The 19,964-nt window shown below is 36.2% G+C and overlaps 1 protein-coding gene across 1 annotated transcript in view; it reads left to right on the top strand.

The window, feature by feature from the left end:
• The window catches only part of LOC136036135 (ataxin-2-like protein), a 63,180-nt gene that overhangs the window by 29,050 nt on the left and 14,166 nt on the right, over nt 1-19,964 (top strand). The window contains exons 6-11 of the mRNA XM_065718160.1: nt 3,169-3,457; nt 4,913-5,120; nt 6,939-7,180; nt 8,646-8,813; nt 10,271-10,523; nt 14,877-15,055. Of these exons, the coding sequence (XP_065574232.1) occupies nt 3,169-3,457; nt 4,913-5,120; nt 6,939-7,180; nt 8,646-8,813; nt 10,271-10,523; nt 14,877-15,055 (1,339 nt within the window). The remainder of the gene's footprint in view (nt 1-3,168; nt 3,458-4,912; nt 5,121-6,938; nt 7,181-8,645; nt 8,814-10,270; nt 10,524-14,876; nt 15,056-19,964) is intronic.

The following is a 19,964-nucleotide window of genomic DNA, read 5'->3' as shown; positions in this document are numbered from 1 at the left end:
GTTACAGATACGTGTTCGATATTGGTCCTCATATGGAAACGAAATCCAGGGCAGACTTTTATGCACAAGTTTATGGGCCACGCGACAAGTGATGATCTTTCGGAAAAGAAAGTTCCAAGTTTGTTATTCTTATGCATTCATTTTTTTACGGCTGGCCTTCACGTTGTGAAGACTATTGAAAGTGCCAAATGAGAGTAAGAGTGCCAGAGAATCCCTTCATATAGCATGTCCTAAGCCGCTGGCTGACGATCGGACGTGTCCTTGCTAGAATCATGCAGCAGTTGACAACAATCTTAAAGAGTACTTCCTGAACTTCATGCCGAGAGAGAAAAAAACTGAAGAAACTTCTGTCCACACCCAAATTTCTGAAGATTGTGGCTTATATCAGAAGTGCGATGATGAAGGCCCAACTCGAGTTTGTTCTAACCTTAGCAGAACTGTTCATAAGTTTCACCCAACTGTTCCAGAAAGAAGAGCCTCTCATTCATGTTCTGAACTCAGAGATCAAAAGACTAGTTGTGACGCTTTGCGGACGGGTCTTTACTCCAGATTTCGTGACCGAGATTGAAAATTTCTCACCAGAAATGTTAAACCTTTCTGAAAAATTTGCAGAAAAGCCCATAGTCTCAGAAAATGTAGAACGATATATCCGTGAGAAAGCAACACTGAAAGACAAGGCCATTTTCTATGTCAATGTGCGAAAACATTTTATTGCGGGCCTTCGCCATATTTTGAACAAATGTCCTCTGGAAAAGGATGGTTTTCTAGAGGCTTTACGCTTTTTGAGTCCGATCAACATGAAGGATTTAAGAAGAGCTGTAGACATAGTGGCTGTGGCACGCGAGATTGCGATTGGAGCAAGCTCAGACGTCGCCCAGGCTGAGTGGCTGCTTTTGCCAACGAAAACTGGACCCCGTGAGGACATTACTCGGATCGATAATTGTTGGAGCCATTACTTTGGACTGGTGAATGAGCGCGGGGAGAGCAAGTACACGGAACTTACAAAGCTTATCAAAGCAATGCTGACGTTATCGCCTGGCAGCGCAGATGTTGACCGTGGATTCTCGCGTTCTGGTATGATTCTCGGTGAAGACCAGGTATTAATGTCTGAACGCGTTCTCGATGCAAGACTCATGGTATATGACACGTTGGAACTTTATGGAGGAAAACCAGAACTGTTTGTTATTACAAAAGAACTGTTGAATCCTGCGCGTTCTGCACGGTCTCGGTATCAACAATATCTGCATGAAAGGAAAAAAGAACAGCTATCTGAGAAGGAGAAAGGAGCTTTTGAAGAGGACAACAAGTGGAAGTTGCAGGAGGTCCGTAACAAAAAGAAAGAAATAGAAGACCTGGAAAACGAAAAGAAAACTTAGAGCATCAGAGCAAAGAGAAAAGAGAACAGTACCAGATACTTTACTTCAAGCAGTGACCGATAGAATGAAGAAGGCTGCCGGGTCCAAGAGTTCCATAGACATTGCCCTAGCTGTTTGTTTGCTCGAAGGAGCTGTGAAGTCCAGAACAAGTGAAAGAGAGCAGATTGTGGAATCTGTGAGAATGGAGCAGTCTCTTGCAAAGAGAAATTGATGCCCAAGAAGCAGCAAGAGTGATTCTAGGTATTTTACCTGTATCAGTCAATCGTTGCCATAGTATGTGTAGCTGATTTAAAAAAAAAAAAAAAAAAAAAAAAAAAAAAAAAAAAAAAAAAAAAAAAAAAAAAAAAAAAAAAAAAAAAAAATGCAGAAACTCGAGAAATGACGCCATCTACCACCGATCTGATCCCGAAGACTTCCGAATCCTATATTTGGGCCCGAGAAATCCTATATAAATAGGGCAGAGCCTATAATTTGAAACGAACCGACCTGTCCGAACCCTGGACATACCTAACCTTTTGGTAAAATGTTGGTAGTTGAGAGGATGGTTTTTGAGGACTGATGGACCTAATTTGTATCCTGTGTTTTCCACTGGAACTGCGTAAGTCATATCTCGCCGGAGGCATATTTTCGGATCTTTTCACCATTCTGAAATAAATGACTCAAATTTTGATAAAATACTATAGGGTGCCAGTGGCTAAAATTAATACGGGACGTGGGCTGGTTATCGCACGACTATTTTTGACCCTTAAATGGCTCCCAGAACTTTCACATAGCCCTTTTTCAAATTTCTATGGTACTCTGTTGTATTTCACTTCCATGTTACAGCATTATCCTTAGATTTGTAACTAACAGCCGGAGAAGTCCCTAAATACCAGCTTTGATGAAAATCAAATTTAATGTGTTTTGATCTTGAGCTTTCCATGGGACAATAACAACTATGAAACCAACAAGCTCAGAAACCGTCAAACATAAAATTTGTAAGAAATGAAGCACCATTAGTTGAATATCCGCTTATATCACTTTGATTTAGGACATTAATGCTGTGATCCTGATCCAAAAAAGCTGGAGATAGAGTGTTTGTGCCGTTGGCTAAGACGAAGAGTTTTGTAGTATTTACCAACGGGAGTCGGACACAGAGCGTATGTACTTGACCTAAGGAGGAGAAAGAGGGCATGAACTGTTGACTAAGTGGGGTCAGAGACGGGACGTCACTACTGATCGCCAGAGAGGATTCGAGGTGGAGCGTACGCAGTGTTTATTAAAGGGGTTATGGGTTGGGCTCACACAGTTTTGATCAAAGGGGGTCAGTGACAGAGTAAATGTATTCTTGACGGAAAGAGTTCGGAGATGGAACTCGTGCATCGTTGACTATATGTGGCTGGGTGTTTAGCATTTGCACTGTTTACTAATGGGGGTCTTAAAACTGATTGCACAGACTTGTCAAACCTTTCATGGAAATGTTTCATAAAGCTTATGTAGAAGCCATTGTTGGTAGGGCATTTTATACAGTCAGACTCTGCTTCTACATCAAAGGTTGCATCAAATATCTGTTAATACGTGACAGTTGGGAAAGTTCTTCTTGAAAGGAAAGCCGAGGACGTTATTTATAAATGTAGATTTGGATTCTAAGCCAGAACCTAGATCTTAACTTGTATAATACATAACAGAAGCTTTTTCAGTGGAGACTAGGGTTTTCTCCCCTTTCCAATCATTAACAAGTATTAAGAGCTAAAGCGGACATATTGTTGCTTTTGAGCTATTGTATATATTGTTATCATTTTTCATTTTTTAGACCTGGACACCACAATGTACCTCCGCGTCATCAAGCTTCCTTTCAGCAGCAGCAATCTTTTGAGGGTGATAGAGATAGAGGTGATAGGGAACCGCAACCTCAGAGATTTCCACCTAGGGGCAGAACATCTCCCAGCGCAGGTGTTAGTCATACAGTTCAGTCAAGAAATCAACAACCACCCGGCCCACAAAGAGTGACGTCACCTAAAAGTGGTCCTCAACAGCCCATCAATCAAAATTACATACAGCAGCACCAAAATACGCCAAGGTCCCAAGCTCCGTCTTCTCAGGTGAGGTCTTGTTTTCTTTAATTGTTTCATACTTGCTTTTATTTGCTTTATCTGATTGACTTATCTCTATAACGACTGGGCTTCATCTTATCCCTCCAAACTTTCGGTTTTGTCATCTAGATGCTACATCAATTCAAATAAAGCGAGTAAATTCTCTGTCGTGTCAACATGGCTCTCAAATTGAATAAATTTATGCTCAGCTTGACAGTATAACTTAGGACTATAAGATAAGGCTTGGTTCATGTCGAATCTGTTAAATTTTTTCTTCTTTTGGGGATTACCATCCTCTTTGCTGAATGAAATGTAGAAGTATGTTAGCTGTTGCTCTTAATCGGATAAAGTAGTGCTATATTTGGAGTCTTACTATTTGTTTTTGTGGCTGGTTACAATAAGAACTTATACGGAATTTCTAACACCTTTAAAGCTTGTAATTGTCATATTTGCCAACCTAACGACATATCATATGATAGATGACAATGAATATTTATATTAGATTTACCGCCCTAAATATTAGGTGCCTGGGTTCGTATTCGAGCGAATTGCCTACTATTAAAAAGAAGAAAAACTTGAAAGAAAAATGATGGGTTCAGACACGAATTACTCTAGCCCCAGATGAAATGCAGGGGTTAGGGATGTGGCACACATTCTGGATGGGTGTCAGCAGCTTTCTCATTTGAGAAGTAGATTCTTTGAAGGTGATTGAGTTCGTATATATATATATATATATATATATATATATATATATATATATATATATATATATATATATATATATATATATATTCTCGGGGGGGGGGGGAGTGATTATTATGTATTTATTTTTTGTGATGTATATTGTAGAATACTGTATTGTTTGACCTTGTTGGACTTATGAGACTTATGGACTTATGGATTAAATTATATGCATGTTATTGATGTGGTAAGGAAAGAAGATTTATTTAAGTTCGTGTTTTTTGTTTTTGTCGGGAGGGAAGAATAGATTTAGGTTGCTATATTATAATTTGAGTTATCGAATAGTGTTGTACAGAATCTATTTTGTCAGTGTTTGCTACCTACTTCCTGCAAATTCGGTATTTTCTGCATCAAATTTCGTAATTTGTATCCAGTAAGTTGCTGCGGATCGCAGTTTCTGAGCCAAATTTTGAAGGAATTTCGTTTTAGCTCGTTTGTTGTTCATTTTTTGAAAATATGCATTTGAAAAAAAAACTAACTATGGGCTTGGAATATTTTAGCGGTTTGTTTTCTCGATTTGTTTCTTAAATGCGCTGCACTTCTCATAAAAAAAGGAGAAAAAACAAAACAGTGTATGCAGACTACTGGGTCTTAGTTTACCTGAACTCGGAGCTTAGTACACACATATTTTAGTTTTGAGACAAGTTTTGATTAGCTCGTAAACAATCTGGATAACCTTCATTTTTGTTGTTTGCTTCCTTGATTGGCTAGCTCTATTTTTAGGTAACGGGAGCCAATTTCTATAAGCAACCTCATTCAGGACCCAATTATACTCCACCAAGCCTCCGCGGGCCACCAGAACCAGTCCATCTGAATGGTGATGCTAAGGGACCTAGACACAATCCTCCAACTCCCACTCAACCTGCCACTACCCAAGGAGCACCTGTTGTAATCGGGATGAGGCTACCACCAAAACAAATACAACAAAAACGTAAGTTTATTGTTTATCCGTAAGACACGCCTGATATAGGCTTCTTTGGTGACAGAGTTGTTATTTTGTGAATTGATGTTGCTTTAGTTGCTAAAAGTGACATAGAGACAAAAAATGTGCTCTATTATAATCCTTCCTTCCCTTTGTAAGGACAACAGTAGTAAGTTTATAAAATCTGAAGCAGGATTGCCAAAGGGACACTTTTAGCATTATTTTGACATCCTAGGGTTTTCAGCCTTGGGTGACACCAAAACAATTAGGTTACAAAAAGGCTACCTTTTGCCTCTTCCTTTATTAAACTCAAACCCTCGTTGAGGTTTTTTTTATCTTTTCTTGGGAAAAACTGGGCTTGCACTTTTAAGGTTTGCTTTTTCTTATTAATTTAGTTTTCTGTCAATATTTTACTTTATTATTTTCAGTCACAGGTAAGAAGGTCAAGCCAAGTTTATTAGACCCACCAGCTTTTTGGAGGGACACAAATGATGTTTTTTTTTTGGTCCCAAAAGAATTTGGGCCGCCCTGCCGTGAAGGTCATAAAGGGTAACCTAGCAAAGCATAATCTCTCAGGGATTATTATGTTGTACTTTTTCCCCTTCTTCTGGTCTTGATCAATGGATTTGATGATCTTCTGATCAATTGGATATTTCGTTTTTGCTGAATATCCCCCTTTTGTTGTTTATTAATTTTGATCATTGAAAGTAGCTATTAGCTTCAATATGAACTCCCACTGTACTTGAAACCTGATTAGAATATTTCGTGATGCATTGACCTATGGTAAAATAATGAAACGTTAAAAATACAACTATTGTTGGTTCCGGTTGTTGGCTGCTCGTATTCCCTGGGCCTATATCCTTGCAGTAGACCTTGAACGCTGCTGAATATGTATTCCGTTTTTTATGCGCTTAATTGAAGTCTTAAAAGTAGTTAGAGGTTTTATAATTATTTTATTCAAATTGTTTTTGCTTTGAAACTCGTGACTTTTCTTTTGTGTCATTGATTGTCATTTCATGTCATGGAACTTATCATTTTCTTAAGTATGTTTCTATGTAAAAAAAATTAAACAGAAGAAGTTTAAACCGTATAAGACTTTACCAGGTTTATATTTGTTTTTCTTTGTGAAAATATTAAATCGGTCAAAGGCTTCTTTTGACAAAAAAAATGTGTTGGCGGTAATTTTGTCGTTTTTGAACGTCGAATTAGCTTTTTCATATTGTAGTACCAATTATATTCTGGGAAAAGACTAACATATTGAATAATTTGTTATTTATAGATAGCTTTTTTTTGTCTTGTTATTTTTTTTTATTATTTGCTTTGTCATGTGCAAGTGCCAGTATCGCCAATTTCTGAAGTAACTCCATTAAGTAAAACAATCTTTTTGAACTGTGATTTATAACACTTATTTGAAGTATGTATTAAGTGGGGGTGTAAACGAACTTTAATTTTATGCACAGCTAAATGTACAATGTTTTTTTTAGAATTCAAGCTTTTACCACCTGACATAATATAAAGGGGATAATGCTGCAAAATATAAAAAATAAATGAGGAGAAGAAATATCCTAAGACGAGTGTGTGAAAAAAGGCAGAACGTCCTCGAATGGGGTTGGAAGAAATAGTAAGAAGTGTTTAAAGGAAGTTGGAGCTTCCTGGGATGTAGTAGAGAGTGAAGCTTTGAATGAAGTTGGTTAGAGAATGGAGCATATGTAGCCTAATGCGGTTGGCCTAAAACGGTTTGATGTTAGACTGAATTAATAACAGCGTAGTTTGTTACATATTGGAACCTATGTACCTTCAAACTTAAATGGTTCCTTTTTTTCGTAGCCCGTGAAGAACAGAATTCAGAACTTAAAAAGTTTGGTCAAGATTTTTGCCTTGCTGAGCCTGCATCTACAGGCCCACCACCGGAACAAAAATTAACTTCATCGCCCCAGACAGCTCAGGTGCCGACGATGGTGCATCCAACTCACGTTCCACCGCCAAATATGGTACCCGTCTCTCAACCATCTGCTACTACACCTGAAGAAGCTGTGACTCGTCTATCCAGTCCTGCTCAACCCACACAGGTAACATTCAGACTTTTTTGCTATGAGAAAGATAATTTTTTAAGTTTGCTTTAGATTTATTATTTTTTTTATCATTTATATTTTTCGTAGCATTTCTTTTCGAAAACTCAAGTTATTTTTCGCAACCTCCCTCTTCCTATCTCTTTTTTCTCTATCACGACCCCGTCTTCGTAGATCTCTTGCTTTCTTTCTTTCTTTCCTCCTTCGCTCTCTACATTTTCGTTGTTAAATGTTGCAAAAATAGTAATTGCAAAATAAATTATGACATACATATAGGCAATATCTATATATATATATATATATATATATATATATATATATATATATATATATATATATATATATATATATATATATATATATATATATATATATATATATATATATATATATATATATATATATATATATATATATATATATATATATATATATATATATATATATATATATATATATATATATATATATATATATATATATATATATATATATATATATATATATATATATATATATATATGTGTATAAATATACCTCTGAAAAAGAGTGAATGGTTTTAGAAAACATGGGATGATCTTGATGAAAAAAAACACCATTAAATTCAATAACTCTGACGAATTTATCGTGGGTGTGCTTTTGTGTGTGTTTAAAGCTCGTTTGGAACTGTTTTCACGTAGGTAAATGTTTCAAGCCAGTGGCTATAGAATGTCGAATGAAATTCATATTTGAATTTAAAATTCTTGTCCTTTCAGATAACAAAAGAGACCGTGTTACAGTAAACAGATGATTTTCTGCCACAAGGGATGAATTTTTGCCAGATTAGAGCCGAAAAACAGCCCAGCGAAAACTCCTCGGTAGCAATTCGGTGTTGTTGAATCAATCATTTTGTAAAAGGACGGGTACCTGATACCTCAAAAATTGGGCTTCATGTCAAACCTTGGCTAATTGTTGATTTTCTGTGAGAGTTTCTTCAGATTGCGGGGTCCATCATTATAGGGTTTTTACAATGGACCCCCCCCCAGCCCCAATAAGTCACTTAATGATTCCACTTGAGTCAGGGCTGATTGTCATTTTCGAATTACGGTTGTGTAAAATTTAGACTTGCCTAGAGAGCTGGAGGTAGAAAGAGGTATTCATTCTTCGTTCTACAGCATAACCCCGAATATTATGTTTGAAAATCGAGATGAATAAAATAAAAAAAACAAATCAACAAACAAAATAACAAATCAGCTTTTTTTTTAAGAGTGACATTGTTTTAAGATCTTAAAACAATGATTTTATATCTTGTATGTGATCGGATGCCAACCTCAAGCTTCCTTCCATATTGAACCTCCTTTCCTGGTCATTACGCTAAGGTTTTGACATACTACAGATGTTGATTGAACTCTCAATAAAGCATGAATTTTAATTTATAATTATTTGCTGTATGTCTGTATTAATTCAAAATCATTCAATGTTTTAGGTTCCTGTTACAACTGGAGATAGTCTTGGTTCAAGTATTGATGAAAACGACGCAAGTTCTGTTGACGAAAAGGATGTCGACGCCTTAACAGCTAGTATGACTAAATCCAAATTGAATCCCAATGCAAAAGAGTTTGTTTTCAATCCTTCTGCTAAGGCCTTTACTCCTGTAAGTTTTTTCTAGTTTGTTAGTCCAACTGTTTTTTTTTTTTTGTTTTTTTTTTTTTTTTTTCATGTCTTTTTTTTTTTTTTTTTTGCTTAATCATAGATCTGAAATACATAATGCATTGAAGATAGCATAAGGCTAAGAATTCATTGGAATTTGGAGGGTTCATTCTAATTGAGAACAAAAATTATCTTATTTTGAAGGTTTTTGAGGTCTGACATCAAAATAAGACCCTGTTTTTGGCTCTGCTACCTAGTTGCTCCACAACGGGACATGCCCTTTTTTTTTCTTTTTCTTGTTATTTCAAGTTTCAGAAAAAAATTCTTCTGAATTTCTTAGACTAATATCTTTTGCTTTGTCATAATTTCTACTCTCCTTGCAGTGGTGAGTATTAGGGGCCTTCGAGTTAATCTTTTAGGAAGTTCGTTCGAACTTGCCTTTCCTTTTTCCTTCGTCTTTTTCTCGCATCAAAAAGGCGACTCCACAATAATAATAAAAAATTACTTTACTGATAAAACAAAACAGGAAACGAAAATGAAGTTGAAATTATCCAGCTGCATCATTGTAAAGCTTATCGAAGACTTAGGCTTTTTAGAAAATGTTGACTGCGATAAGTGACTCGTAATGCTCGTCGACTCTGCATGAGGCTATCCTAAAATCTAGGTCGTTTATTAATTTTGGTTATTTAAAATCATTCCTCTAGGAAGTCAGATAATGGGGATCAGTTTCTATTTGACTCGTTAAACTTGACGCCTCTGCATATTGTTCTCATATAACGTATTAACTTTTTAATGTATATAGCAACGGCCCAGAAACCTTTAACAAAAAATTTATTTTTCTCCGATATTATTGTCGTTGATTAGGTTCGTCTTATTAGATGTCACATATTTACCTATATGACGGTTTTAGTGCTCTGTCTTCCGCCTGGCAACCATGTCTGTAGTGAGATCAGCCAAGTAATGGATGGAAACTAACCACTAATGGCGGAAACAAAAGGGTTAACGCAAAATTTAGCTTCTTTCCGATTGAATCAGATAAAATCAGGACTTCTTTCCAATTACCTTCCCCCTTTTCATCACAGCCATCGGCTGTTGCACATTGTTTTTGGTAAAAAAGAATACCCTGCCTTACAGCAAATAACGAAACAACGTGCCATTATTTAGAAGATCGCTTTATTAATTACGTTTCTTTGTAGTATTCAAGCGATAAGAATCATTAAACGAATGACCATAACAGGGAAAGGGGGGGGGGGACTAGTGCGAATTATTCAGTATGGTGGCGCTGAACTGAAATTGAAAAATGTCTACGTCATGATTATTATCAACATGTTTTGTTGTTACGGTTGGTATCAGCATGCTCAGTAAATTCAATATATGGTAATTATATTTACAGCAAAAGGTTAAATGTCTGTGTGCCATCAGCTCGTTCAATTTTAGTTGATAATGTAAATCTTTTTAAAGCGATCTCCTGGAGCACCAACACCGCCAAGATCAATGACACCCCAGCAAGTTCCAATATCTGTAATACCTTCTGGACCCCTCTCAGCACAAGGTCTACCAATTGTTCAGTCAATGCCTGTTGTTCTTGGGACACCCTACTATCCTACAGTTTCTGGTCCTAATGTTGGTGCGACTTTGCCAATGCATTCACCTGTTGTGCCACAGCAGCCTTTCATTCCCTCGCCTAATACGATGAGAGCTTACAGACCACGAGGTGAGTTTGTGTGCCATCTTTCTTTTTAAAATTTAGGATGTTCAATATCAGTTGTTCACAGAGCAGGTTTAGTAGAACAATTTATATTCCTGGGAAAATCCTAGAGCTTTGGAGAAAAAAGTTTCGTGTAAAACTTCCTTGTTAGTGATTCATGAAATAACTGTTGAGCAGATGGGAGACGGCCCCCCCCCCCTGGAAAATTCACCCACACACAAAATTGAGCTACCAAAAAGAAAGTACAAAATAGGTGCCTCAAAATGTCGAACAGCCACCCATTAAAAGTTACGAGTCTGAGAAAAGTCCCCTGGCTTTCAAAAAATCCTAAAAATTATGATTTTGTCCCAAAGAGGACCAAGTTGCTGTCAACGGAAAGTTCCGAGAATGCCAATCGATATAAAAAAAACAAAAAAACTATGAATTGAGCTTCCAGTTGCAGTGAAAAACTAGACCTCCGTTGCCTGTGCAACGGGAAGTGTTGCAGCAACTGTGCCCTGTTCCTTAGGGCACAGTTGCGTATCAACACGTGCAACTGTGCCCTACGGGACACAGTTGCGGAGCAACAGTCTCCATTATGTCCTTTAGAGGACATTTTTCTAATGCGGCTTCGATTGTTATCTTGAACCATCTTTGATATGGTTTTATTTCGAGCTCCTACTAAACTGAGTTTGGTAAAATGTTTAGCTGGTCCAGAAATAAACGAGAAAAAAAAATTCTAGCTGGCCCAGAACCGAAGTTACCTCTAGAACGTCGAAACTTCGGAAATTATTTCTAAGAGAACGAAGCATATTGTTATAAAGAACACTTCACTTCTTCTTGCATAACTTTCATAGCACTACTCGATAAAAATAAAATAGACATCAAAATCGAAAATTTAAGAAAATTTCAAAAAATCGGAACGAGATTGACTTTTCCGGAATTATTTCCGGGAAATCTGTAAGAGCTACGGAATTTTATGCTTCAGTTCTCGAAAACATCAATAAAAGTTCTATATGAGTTCATAATTATTTTATCTCTAAAACGTTTACTTCCGAAACTAGGGCCGTCTTAACTTGACGCCAATTCGAAGTATTATGTTTCGAGACGCACATTTCGGGAATTATTTCCGGGAAATCTGAAAGAGATACGGAAATAACGTCTTATAGTTTTCTGCTTAACTTTTGATGGTCTAAACTAGGAAAATATAAAACAAACCAAATTCACCAAAAAATTTAAATTGCCCCGAGGGCATGACAAAACTTCCAAATAGAAAAATCCAAAGAAGGAATTTTATTTCGGAGAAACTATTGTAAGCTCCAGTTGTTAGGAGATCGAGACCTGTCGAACCGCGTTGGAAAAAAAATTCGAGCTGGTCCAGAACAGAAGTTACCTCTAGAACGTCGAAACTTCGGAAATTGTTTCTTAGAGAACGAAGCAACTTGGTATATAGAACACTTCACTTCTTCTTGCATACTTTTCATAGCACTACTCGATAAAAATATAAGAAACATCAAAATCGAAAATTTGAGAAAATTCAAAAAAAAATCGGAACGAGATGGACTTTTCCGGAATTATTTCCGGGAAATCTGTAAGAGCTACGGAATTTTGTGCTCCGGTTTTCGAAGAGACAAATGAAAGTTCTACATGAGTTCAGCATAACTGTATTTCTAACAAGTTTATTTCCGAAGCTAGGGTCGTCTTAACTTGACGCCAAACATCGAACGCACAGTTTCTAAGAAAAAAACGGTTTTATTTTTTTTATGGAAAACTGTTAGAAATTTTAGGAACTTCTCTGGAACTTTTTTACTCTGTTTCACGTTTCCCTTCCCTCTGAAAAATCTCAAATTTTTAACTCTTACCACTTCGGAGCTACAGGTCGCTGATCACGGTGAAAAAAAAAACAAACTACGAAAGCAGTAGTGTTGCTCCGCAACACAATAATGCCACATGGTGCCGCATTCGTCAGTGAAAAGTCACGTAACCAAAAATACAAAACAAATTGTTAATTTGGACATTTATCTTAATGCTAGATTTAACTCAGTTAAATCAAATTATTTTTTTTTTTAATTATGGTTTGTGATTTACAATAGTGGACGGCCCCGAGGGCTGGAAGGGAGATTGTCAAATCCTTTGGCATGGTATGTGACTTTTAGACTATTTTCAGATAAATTTGGGAAAAACACGGTGTGGGGAGTGGGTTTTTGCCTTCCAATCGCTTTTGACTCTAAAAAAGGATACCAGAACTTTTAATTTGCAATCGAATGAGCTCCTTCCGAAGTTTTTTCAACCACTCCTTCCGTATGAAGTGCCTCTCGGAAAAGAAAATATTAATATCTTGAGCCTTTATAGCTCTTTTTGGGCAATGCTATAGCATCGCTTCTGACATAAACAGGTTAGTAAATTTCTTAATTCCCTTCTAATAAACGTTTGGAATTATCCAGATAAAAATGGTGGGAAATTTCGAGGGGAGGAGAAACGCATTGACCCTGAGCAAATAACATAGGTATCCTGCAATATATCCTGCATATGCTGATCCTGCAATTTCTTTAAATTTAGTATTAATAGGTGCTCATTAATAAAAAAAAAGTATATTTTTGAGTCTCTGAGAAAATCCTACTCGAGGTAGTTATTTATGAAAAAATTTAGAGGGCACTTGATAGAGCGTAGATAACTTGCAAGAGTGGAGAATTCTAGCGTTTTGCGTTTCTTTTCATTGTTTCTGTGTAATGATGATACAAAATTAGTTTAATAACAAGTCTGTAATCTCAGTTCTATAAGAAACACAATTACGAAGCTTGATAACAAAAAGCCAACAAGCACCAAACGCTAGACGACGATTCTTTTTTGTCGGCATTAACGTCAGTTTTAGCTCTTGTAGGTTTACCATACTCTTTGGGGTAGATATAATAATGAATAAGTCCTTTATACTTCTAAAGTACTTAGTACTTAGTAAAGTACTTAGGGGATTTCAAAACAACAACAAAATTTTGAAGGTCAGTTTTGGTTTTGTAATTACGAAGTCTCACCGAATAAACGAGTTTTGCTTTCATTTCGAGTCCTAAAGCCACGGAGGCACTGAAATTTTGGGATCTTAAGATTTGGGGATTTAAAAGGCGAAAAAAACATACGACGTCCCCGGCCTGTCACGAAATTAGGAATAAAAGGATAAAAAATGAAACCCATTCGAAAACGTTCTACTAATAATCTTGAACCGGAAATTTTGGCTATGCAGCAATTCAGCAGAAAAGCTTTTATTTGAAAAATATTGAAAAAAGCTACCGCCAAGCCAGGCTAATTTGTCTGTTTCAATTGCTGCAAAACATGTTTTAACATAACCCCGTTCGCCTGGAAGCCTAAGAATGGGATGGTGACCCTTGTGGAGTCCCTATTTCAGCTCTATAATATGCTGACATTAAGTAGAGCATTGCTATCATTTTTGAGAAGAAATTATAAGATTATTATCGGTTTCTATTTTGTTTGCTCTAAGCAAAGCACCAATTAAGGGGACAAGTTAAAAACTTCTCATAGTAGAACATGAGTAATTCTTCATTCGTTTAGCAAAAAAGTGTCCTTGTGTCTTAAGCTGCTTTTTCTTCTGTTTTTGTACATACTTAGTAAAGGAAACATTAAGTGAAAAACATTACTCCCAATACCGAAGATAGGTCCAATGGGCAAAAAAAAATTATTTCAGCTTCTGAGCACCAGGGAAAGCTGATGTAGCTTTAGTCATACTACAAATATAATTTAACCAATTTTGCACTAACACTGCTTAAGAACGGTATAAAAATTTAAGATGTCGAAGGAATAGCTAATTGGATTAAGTGAAATTGGTGTGTTGTGGATTCTGCTTTAACGAAACTGTTCAGTTTTCCAGAGGCTTCCCCTGAAGATTTTTATTCTGAACCTAACCTAACCCAAATTTGATTTTAATTCAAAACAAAAGAGTAGTAAGTATATACCTTCTAAAAAATCGGGATTGTACGGTTGTTACAATTTACTATGGATAGACTAAACAAGTGGAGAAAGACCAAGTTTTTGGAATACATTTTTTATTCTGAAATACTATAGATATTTTAAAAGAAAAATTGGAAAACAAGTGTGATTTCATTTGTGGAATGTACATAAAATAAATTTTTTTATAGAAACAGGTAGGATTGATAAACAGTTTGAAAATTTTACTCGGCTGTGCTATTTTCTATGCTTTGTTATTTTGGGACAAAAAAAAACTAGAGACTAAAGTACTATTTTTTGTTTGAGCTAAGAATTTTAACAAGTGTCTTCTGTTATTTAGTATAAATAAAAAGGGGGAGCTTCTTTAGGAATGCTTACAGAAATGTTTAAACGTGGCTTAAATTTGTTCTTTATAATTCTTTTCAGTTCAAATAGCATCATCTCAAGTAGCATCTGTAACTGGCCAGCCATTATTGGCACCCGGTCCATTGCCATCTCATCCATTTACTGTTCAATATGGACCCCAAGGAGCAGCTCTTGTTACATCTCAAGGAGCTGCGCTTGTAGGGACATCCCAGCCCTTCCATCAGTTCTCACAAGTGCCGGTAAACTACTGCTTTTTTTCTTTATTTTTGAATTATCAATATTAGAGCAATATCAAAGATTTGGAATCCAAATAGATATCCAAAACAAATATAAATTGCAAGTTGAGATTAATTTATTAGACCACACTGCTTTTCCATTTACAGAATTTAAGAGAGAGAAAATGAGTATAACTTAAATAAAACAGTGTAACAAGACAACAACAACAACAAACCTTAAGTAGTGAAAACACGAATATTTCGACTCCACGTCCGGGAGCCTTTATCAACGGGAAAAAATAAGTATAAGTTAAATTAAAATAATTTTTTTTTATATTGCGTTTAATATAATTCAGTTATAATACGAACCCGAGGAAATTTGTTTACCTTGTTTGCATAATTTACGTCATATTCTACCCTTGTATTGCTGATTAATGCTACGTTGACAAAGGCGATGCAGAGGAAATCTAAATGCCTATAGGCAATTAGCTCACGCATCCATCGACTATTGAAAATCAGCGGCATTTCTATGTTTTCCCCTGGGAATTGTTTGTGCCTTTGAGTGATTAAGCAAAAAAGGCAGTTTTTTTTCAACTTAAAGTAAGGATCAACATTAAAACTTAAACAAATAGAAATTATTACGGTATACTCTCCACAATACCTCGCTCCTCACGCTAACGTTATTTAGAATGTTCAAAAAGCTTTCTTATTTTAATTTAGCGTACATTGTGTTTCACTTTTTGTTCGTAAAGGATTGGTATACAAATTCATACTTTAGCGTAACGAGCGAAATAAGGGTATCCCTAATATCCCACCACTGAAAATTGCTCCAGAGAAATTTCGCCTCCCGAAAAACGTGTGTCTACTTCCCAATAACAAATATTATTTGTAAACAATAGGCTTTTCTTTTTTGAATAAAAAAAAAATGTTTTCAACTGAGAGTAAGAAACGAGATTAAAACTTAACGAACAGGAATTATTCCGTATATGAAAGGTGATGTTCCCTCCTCAACGCCTCGCTCTTTACACTAAAGTTTGTCTTTGTGTCACAACTCTACTTTTTAAAACAATATTAACTTTAGCGTAAACCCTTACGAAAAAGGGGACAACCCTTTTCATGTACGGAATAATTTTTGTTCGTTTTAAGTTTTGATGTTGCTCCTCACATTCAGTAAAAAAAAAGCTCGTTTGTTTCTTTACTTAATGGGAAATTAAAACAAAATTTCCAAATTAATTTTGGAAGATTTTTTCCTTATTTGAAGGGTTCCCCCTCCTCATTACCTTACTCTTTACGCTAAAGCTGTTAGCACTTTTAAAAAAGCTTCCTGTTCTTATTAAAAAGCCCCCGTGTTTCAGTAAAAAGCTCTTAAAAATTTGGACAAACAGTCAAACTTAGTGTAAAGAGTAAGGTATTAAGGAGGGGGACACCCTTCATAGAAATTTCCTTCGGTGAAATACTGTCAGTTCCAGACAGTTCCATCCTCACTGAGGATGGAACTTCAGACAGTTCCATCCTCAGTGAGAATTCTCCCTTCCTGAAAATTGCTTGTGAACGATTCAGCCTGAACATTTCTCCTTAGCATTCTTTCATTTGAATAAGACTTCAATCTCTAATCGGTTTCTCTGTCACTCCGAAAATGCCCCATTCCGTAGAAATTATTTCCCAGAAATCAAAAGACGCGAAAAGTAGCCCCCTGGTAATTGCGCTGGAACACCTTCACATGAAAAAATTTATTATTTGTCATTAAAATATTTATAATATTCAGTGCTACTTCTACTGGTACTAACAACTCGCCGAAGCACCAAACCGCCTGAGGTCCACACAGCTTCGCAGGATCCTCCTCCATCCCAATTCATTTAAAGCCTCCCTTTGTACATCCACCTAGGAATCTCCCATTTCCTTTAAATATTTCTTTATAAGAACCACACACCCCAGCTGCTGAAGACCTGCTTTACGTTTCGCCCTAGACGGTTAGCTGAAAAGGAAAATCTTTGGCAATCTGTCATCCTTCGTCCGTAGAAAGTTCACTAGCCATCTCAACCTTTCTCTCATTATAGCCCTAAAAAGCGGGATTGAACCACACTTTTTCGTACAGCCTACTGTTTTATATATGAGCATTCATCCTGGTACCCTGAACAATCTGTAGGCAATTTCTCTGGAAAACATCTAGCAAATCTTCATCCGCTTTTCAGAGCGCCTATGCTTTCTAGCCATATTTGACCCCTGTCATCACTATAGCTTCCAATATTCTAATCTTTGTTTGCAGACTTAACTTGCTTTTCTTACAATTGCCTACCCTACGTTAAACATCTTCATTGCTACCACCGTCTTTATTAATGATGCTACCAAGGTAAATGAAGTTGTCCTTCTGATCAATCTTTTCTTTACCCGACTTCATCTTTTCATCTTCACTAATTCCTAGCCTAAGTTACTTAGTCTTCTTAAAATTTATTTTCAGACCTATTCTAGCACCCTGAACTCGCAAAACCCCTAAAAGTTCATTGATTTTGCTCATATTTCGATCTAGGATGCTTAAATCATCAGCATAACTTTTAAGTTCAATAGATTTTTTCCTTCCATTGCCTTTTCTGTGCTTCTTAAGACAAATCCATCAAACTGTTCCATATAAAGGGAGGGTACCATACAAGGATAAAACCTTTATTAAAGCTCCTATAGTAACAGAATTGAACCCTTGCTTGTAATCTACAAAATTGAGGACTAAAGGTATTCTAACTGAGACACTTCTCAATTATTAACCTAAGAGTGAAAATTCGGTTGACATGTCCTCTACCTTTTCTAAAACGGCACTGTTCTTCTAAAAATTTGTCTACAGCATCTCTCAGTCTAAAAGGTATCATATTACTGAGTAATTTGCTACCTACAGAGGCCAGACAAATTCCTGGATAATTACCATACTCACTGTTATCACCTTTCTTTAACAGTGGTTTAATTAAGGTTTTTCCTAAAATCGCTAAGCACTTTCACTTTTTCAAAAATCATATTTTTAGTCTTCAGTAACTCATTTCTAACCTCAGAACCGCCATATATAACAAAGTCATTTAGCACATTATCAGCACCTAGAGCCTTATTATTTAATAATCCTTTTAGTGCTGTCGCTAATTATCCCTCATAAAAAAAAATCTTTTCTTGCAACTCTATCTCGGTTTAGCACACTCAAAATGTTCCGTCCATCTCTCTTTAACTCTTTCCTTATCAATAATTGTGACCCCGTTCTTATTTTTAACTGGGACAGATCCAGATTGACTACTCTCTCTCAATTTATTAACGCTGGTGCAATATTTTCCTAATATGCCTTATAGCTGCATATTCCAGATCCTAGGCAATTTTATCAACGGCCTCCACTTCACACCTACTTAGTTCATATTTTGATGTTTTCTCCACTTTTGTTACACTCCTTTTGTTTTCATTTGATATATCACTCAGATAATACTTGTACAAGCCTCTTCTCACTATTAAACATAAAACTTTTTCACTAAGATTCATAGCTGCAGTCCTAAATTTCTTCCCTGAGACACCATCAGCAATTTCACAAATTTTTTTCCTAAGATAATTTTATCCATCTTCCACATTGTCAAACTTTAAACTCTCCAGCTTAGCATTCAACTGTTCCTGAAAAGTTTCCTTCAAACTCTCTTTCTAGAGTCAACTAATGTCTTAACTTCCCGGGAGGTAGTTACTCTCAGAAATTTCAACTTTAAATTAACCCTAGAGACTACCAGATGTTGATCTTTACTTTTAACATCAATAACAGCACTCCTATGTGCCCTAGTATGTTGTGTTGATCCTGCCAGTCTTCTATTTACAATAACATAATCAATAAAATTTGCTGTCTTACCATCGCGTAAATATTAACTTAAGGGCCACTTTATAACCAAACACCGTGTATTTTATGATTAGATTGTTATACCTACAAAATTGCAACAATCTGTAGCCATTGCTGTTTTCTTTTCATCCACGAAATTTACCTAGGCTAGGATACAATTTATCTCTAATTCTACCGACCAAGGCGTTAAAATCTCCTAATAAGGACACCATATTTCTACCTGGGACCCTGTATATTTGCTTCTGTAACTAAGTAAAATTCATCTGAATCGCTAGTATCTCCGTCAATCAGCTCTACAGGGGCATATACTGCAATAACTGATACCCTGAACTTTTTAGTCATAACATGAGCGATTAGTATTCATATTGTTAATACCTTCTCAGCCTAAACAAGTTTAAGCAGCTTCCTTATTCATCATGAGCTCTACTCCCTGTCTATGTACCCCATCCTTCCTGCCTGAGTAAAGAAATTCTATATCACCTAATGTCATGCTTCCTTCTCTTGGGATATGAGCTTCTGAAACTCCTAGTAAGTCCAGTTCGAATCGTCTCAATTTGTCAGTCAGAATGTCGATATGATAGTTATTTTTTAACATCAAAACATTCCAAGTTCTAATCATTGAAATGATTTTGGCCTCAGGGAAAGCAATGGTCCCGTATACGAATGCAGGACGGGGACCAGCACATCTTCTGAAGTCTGCACCGAAGTGCTTAAGCTGGCTTAGAACCAGACAGCATGAAGTCCCTGGAACCTTCAGTTTAAAGGGAGGCTTTGCGCAATCTTGGGCCTATTCTTTGTCACAACATGGTTTTCAGCACTTGGCGATGCTCTTCTGTCAACATGAGTCGAAATCCTGCACAGACAGTCTCAAGCCTATTACCTCTAACTCATCATATATCCAATCCCAAAAATACTATGGGGAGGCAACCCATAGTAGATAAATTAGCTAGGAAGAAATTTTTCAGCCTGAAAACACCAACCAAAACAGACAAAGCCCAGAAAAATTATCCATTAATCAGAATTTTATGTTAATGATGTGTTGTTTATTTCAGTACAGTAACTCTATTATGAAATTAAATAGAGAAAAGC

The sequence above is a fragment of the Artemia franciscana genome, chromosome 15, assembly GCF_032884065.1.
Source record: "Artemia franciscana chromosome 15, ASM3288406v1, whole genome shotgun sequence".
NCBI lineage: Eukaryota > Metazoa > Arthropoda > Branchiopoda > Anostraca > Artemiidae > Artemia > Artemia franciscana.
This window is presented reverse-complemented; position numbering and strand designations above follow the sequence as displayed.